Source organism: Teleopsis dalmanni, chromosome 2 (assembly GCF_002237135.1).
Source record: "Teleopsis dalmanni isolate 2A chromosome 2, ASM223713v2, whole genome shotgun sequence".
Taxonomy (NCBI): Eukaryota; Metazoa; Arthropoda; class Insecta; order Diptera; family Diopsidae; genus Teleopsis; species Teleopsis dalmanni.
In genome coordinates, this window is record NC_051847.1 from 88,519,670 (window position 1) to 88,525,187 (window position 5,518).

Here is a 5,518-nt window from a genome sequence, read left to right on the forward strand (position 1 = left end):
ATATCTTTATATGTTTCTTTATATATAATTAAAATATCTAAGAGAACAATTTTAATTTTGTCCAACCAGTAGCGTCAATAGCAAATATAGTTCATATAACTTATAACATTATTTTTTGGTTCTATATATATATTTATGCCTAGCTTAAATAAATATGAAATTATTTAGATGTATATGAACATACAACTGTTTTTTATATAGAAGTTCCCATTCATCCCTTTGATTAAATAAAAACTTCTTTGTCATCTTTATATATTTCAAACTGCTTTACTTTCGTTGCAGCGTGGAATGAGTTTCACAAAATCTCTTCCATATTTGATGGTACTGTGCTATTCTGCTTTCGAGAATCGCTTTTTTCTTTCTTCTCAGTGTTTGTGAATTTCCAATTTTTAATTTTAATTCATTGGTACCCTATAGTATTTATCCCTAAGGTTTTGGAAAGAAACCTTATGGAGTTTACAACATGATAACACGAGATCAAACACTCAACAAATCCTTCTGAAACGTCACCGTACTTTTCTGATAAAGCTCCAGATGACTTCTTTTCCAAAACTCAAATTACTACTTCGAAACAATGGTTTTCAAGTCGATAGATGTCATAAAAGAGAATTTACGGGCAGTGTTTAATGGATTGGTGGTTGGATATTTCGTTGGTGTCAGTGTTTTTTTTTTTTGAGAGGTACAGTATTTAGTGTTTAGGGGTATCTAAATTATTATTTAATTGAAATTCTTTTTATTGGTTAGCTTTGTTTGAACGTTAAATACGAATAAGTTTAATCTATAGCTCAGTTTTCGCAACATGCATCTCCTTTTTTGTTTGCTATAAATGGTCGGTCCTTCAGTCTTTGTCCTTCAATATGGCCTCCCATAAATTTAATTTATAAGTTTTTTTCTTCTGTATCTAACACCAATTTTCTATTTCCATATCAAATGTGTTATTGAGTTATATACTTCTTATATTATTCGGTCGATAAATGTTGATCTATAGTAATAATGCTGAAAACCTGTAAAATATAAAATTTTTATTTATAATAAATACATCTCATTTGGATAAATAATACTCATATTTATAAGATACACACACTTCACAAATTTCAAATTTATATTATATATTATCCTTTTCATTTCATTTCAGGAATCTTACCGACGTTGGGTTTGCAGTGCTCTCATACCGTACTTTGCTGAACAAAGCGATATTCTAGTATCACCGACAACAGATAAAACCACACATAGTTCCGCCAAACAAAATAAAAACAGCGTTCCATCAACAAACTCCACCAAAACATCGAATTCAACCAACGGTGGAACTGGAAAAGATCAGCAACTGAAACGGACATCAGAAAGTTTAAATGAAGCAAACCATTTTGTAATCAACGAGCCAACAGTGAAGAGAAGTAAACGAAGTCAGACGGGAAACAATGAAACAACAGCAAAGATAACCTTATTGGATGTTATTGACATTGATAGTTATGATAATAGCGATAATAACAACAACAATTACAAAAACAAAGATAATTCCATGACAGCATCACATAGAAGAAAACGCAATAGTGATACCAGATGCAATCGGGAACTGCAACAGAAAATACTACTGCACCAGCTATCACAAAAACAAGATTATAACAATGATTCCAATGATTTCATATCGACTGCCAATAGTGAGGATCCATGTGCCGAGGATCCAGTGATATCAAAATTATTAAAAAGGTAAGTTTAGTTTTTGTGAATTATTTATTGACTTAATTTTCGAACATTAACTATTAGTTAAACTATTCTAAGCTTCAAACCTTTTAATATTCGAATATGTTTCTTCCTGAGCATCTTACTTGGGTACAGGGAGCCACTCGAATATGTTCAAATAAGGTCCGTGAGCATTCGAATAGCTCGAACATTTGCAAACATTTGAAATATTTAATCCAAGTGTTCGAATTCGAACACAATCAAGCTCTAAATCTGCTGATTATCATTTTATTAGTATTAGAATAATATTAGTTGTTAGTATTTCAGCCTTATTCATACTTTCTTTAATACTTGAGATTTACTACTTATATTTATTTCATGCATACTATTTTTATTATTTTGAAACAGAAGAGTGAATATTAAAAACTCTTTTTAGTAACGATTCAAAAGTAACTTCAAATATTATTATGTTCAAAATTCCAAACCAAATCAATTAATTACTTTTTCAATATAAATGAATATGAGTTTGAATATGAATAAATATCTGTAACCAAGTAAAAAAAAAATTACAATTACTTATGTTATTTTAGTTAACTATAATGTATATATTCCATTCTATTACTGAGGCATTACGATAATATAAATCATTCGTCTTTGACTTTGCATATTACTCAACCCGCTAAAGTAAGAAAAAAACAAAGCATACTGATTATACTAATTGTAAAAACTTAATTGCAACTTTTGTGAAAATTAATCCACAGGCATCAATCACTTTCTTTTGAAGGTGACGAGAGTCCCATCGAAGTTTTTAATTAAAAAATCATATATACATTACGAAACTGCGGGATACCCCAACAATTGAGTGCAATCCTCAGGCGAACAATTGTCAAAGGCAGACAGTACAGAAAAACTTTAACGTATGTTAAAATACTGATTCTGTCTTATTTTTGTTACTGTGGTGTTATTATGGGCTCTGCAATCATTTGATATGTAAAACGCTCTCTGTAGTTTTGTGTAGCATAAAACCATGGACGCTATAACAAAGTGATAAAGCAGCACTGGGAGTGTTCGTGAAAAAACTTGATTGTAAGATCTTTAGTCCTTCACGAGTTGTCAACAATTATCTTAAACGTATCATCCACAAACTATAACACAAACTTTATAACCATTTTGACATCATTCCTGGAATTAACATTCAGTTGGGTTCATTCTATTAACACTGATTATGTCAATATATTTGACTATGGATCAGTTTAAATTTATCTCCATTAAATATATAAAGCCATTCGTTAAATATCAAAAAATCAAATAAAATTGAATAACTCTGAAGAAATAATGACATTTAAAGATCTAAGCATCTTTATTAGGTCTGAATGATAAAGTCAACTATTTTATATATTGCCTTTACATTTCTTACAATGGAATTGTCAGATACAACGAATAATGTTTCCTCTACTTATCCTGCTCAATATGCATCACTGCATTACTTTTTTAACTATATTCTGCGAGAATATACAGAATAAATAAGAGCTGGTAGACTTCTGTAGTTGGATTCACACCTCAAAAAATTCATTTGTAAAATGGGGTTTTCATTTAACGAATATGTGTAGCTTCTGTGATGAGATATTTTGCAGATATTTCTGAAAGCCACTGCAGTGCTTAGATTCATAAATTTGAAGATCACTGGATTAGTAAAATACAAGTTCGGATTTACAATTTGAAATATATTTTTAAGTTCATTACCCCGATGTTATTCAACAATCTGGTAGTAGTAGTACCAGCTTTATTACTTCATTTTTATTTTTTTTTTAATTTACAAAGCAACTTACAAATTGGTATAATTATATATAATGCTTACAGCCCTATAGAGGGCAATTTTGCCGTCTGTAATCTCATATATATAACACATTCTAGAGCTTACAGTCTTAAAATTTAATAAAGACTTTATTGTATTCATCTCGCAGAATATATATATAATAATTCGTTATTAAACTGTAAATTTTAGATCAAAACGAAAAGTGGAATTTCGAAAACGACGAAGAATACGACCTTGCCTAAGTATCTGCCAAACAGTGGAACAAAAATGTCCATATTTGCTGCCAGCAGATCGAGCACCAGCGCTGCCAACACAATATGCAGGAGAACCAACCTTCTTATGCTTAGGTAAGCGCACATCGAGTGCCATCCATTTCTTTTTGCTAACAAAATTATTGTTTATTAATTTTAATTAAACAATCTTGATTATTTCAGATCAAAATATACCTGAAACAGGCGAGCAACTACACAAATCAAGTTATGGTCCACCAGATTGTTGCTACACTTATTGCGACTCTGCAATGGACGGCATTTGCACATACTGTGATGAGTTCGCTGCTTTCGCCGAGAGCGAACATGAAACATCACCAAACGCAACAAGGCAAGTGCACAACATCACACTGACAGCCAGGACTCAACATCGAATTGACACACGTCTGGGAGCAGCACTGGCATTGGTAAACGAGACAAAAGCACGCACAGCCAGTGTGGCAATTGCACTCAAAAACGTCACAACCGCCATGAGTAGCATGACTTTGGAGCATTTGCCTTACTACGCCCACTATGAGGGCACCTATTACTACGATGACGACCCCAATGACATGCCAAATGAGGCAATTTCAGGTAACTGCCCAACAGTGCCATCAGTCAGTAGTCGCTGCACCATACCATATTTTGCATCGGCCGCAGCAACACACCGACCCAAAAGCCAACGAGCACTCTTCGCACAGCAACTGTTGCTCTGGTTCAGTGCTCTGCTGTGCCTGCTCAGCAGCTGCAATGCGGCACAGCAAATTAAGCAAGTGTGTAGAACCAGAGCACAGCCGAAAATAACTAAAGAAATGCCGACCGTGGCGTGCAAATGTTGCATGAAGGCTGACAGTACATTTGCCACGGGCGAACTTTTCAACAGGGAGCTTAACAGCTGTGCAACATACATTTCAGCACTTGCCACATTCAGACCCACACACCCGCTGCATCAGAGACTCAGTAGCGGCATTAGTAGCAAAAACCACAACCATGCGAAATGCAACAGACCGAGTATGCATGTTTTAAAGCGTTTAAGGAAACCCGTTCAAAATATTAAGAAATTTATTTTTAAATTTAGTAACGTAAATTTTAGTAGTACCATGAAATTCTATCGTAGTGAAAATAGTAGTAGAAAACTTAGTACATGTAACATTACCATTAATACTTACTCTAAATATAAATATAAATACAAAAATATTAAAATTCTAATTATTGAGGGGCATAAAGAGAAAATAAATAATTGTACGATTAATAAAAATTATCGATCCTTTTACTATTACAACTTCAACATAAACGATTGGTGGCGCCGATGGTGGATACGGGCGCCGACACTACATAAGAAGTCACGACTACGGACTAGTACGTCATAGTGCTTATAGGTTAAAATTAGTAACTAATTAAAACAAAACATAAAAAACCAAAACACAAAAACACAAAAACCAAAAAATTAATTACAATTAAAAACAAATAACAAATAATTAAAATAAAATTTTAATAAAAATTAATAAAAATAATGTTTGTAATAATTATTTAAAATATATTATATAAAATAAATGTTGAGAATTGTTTTTGTTTAGCATAGAAAAATTTCTTTTTATTATACAAAAAGAAATGAAGAGTTGGGAAAGTTGGAAAAGTTGGGAAACTGATATGATGAAGGAATGAAAATATTAAAATCCACTAATAGAAAATTAATAAATTAATTTATATATGGGAAAGCAAAATAAAAAAGAAAATATTACACTAATACATATATAAAAGATTAGCGTATTTA

The 5,518-nt window shown here is 32.0% G+C and overlaps 1 protein-coding gene across 1 annotated transcript; it reads left to right on the top strand.

Annotated features, from left to right (window-relative positions):
* Nucleotides 1-1,135: 1,135 nt before the first annotated feature.
* On the top strand, nt 1,136-5,168 carry LOC119683410 (the record flags this gene model as incomplete). Its single annotated transcript, XM_038097074.1, is given in 3 exon segments — nt 1,136-1,707; nt 3,686-3,843; nt 3,931-5,168. Coding segments are annotated over 3 exon segments (1,914 nt in total), but the record flags the coding sequence as incomplete, so codon positions are not given.
* Between the last annotated feature and the right edge of the window lie 350 nt (nt 5,169-5,518).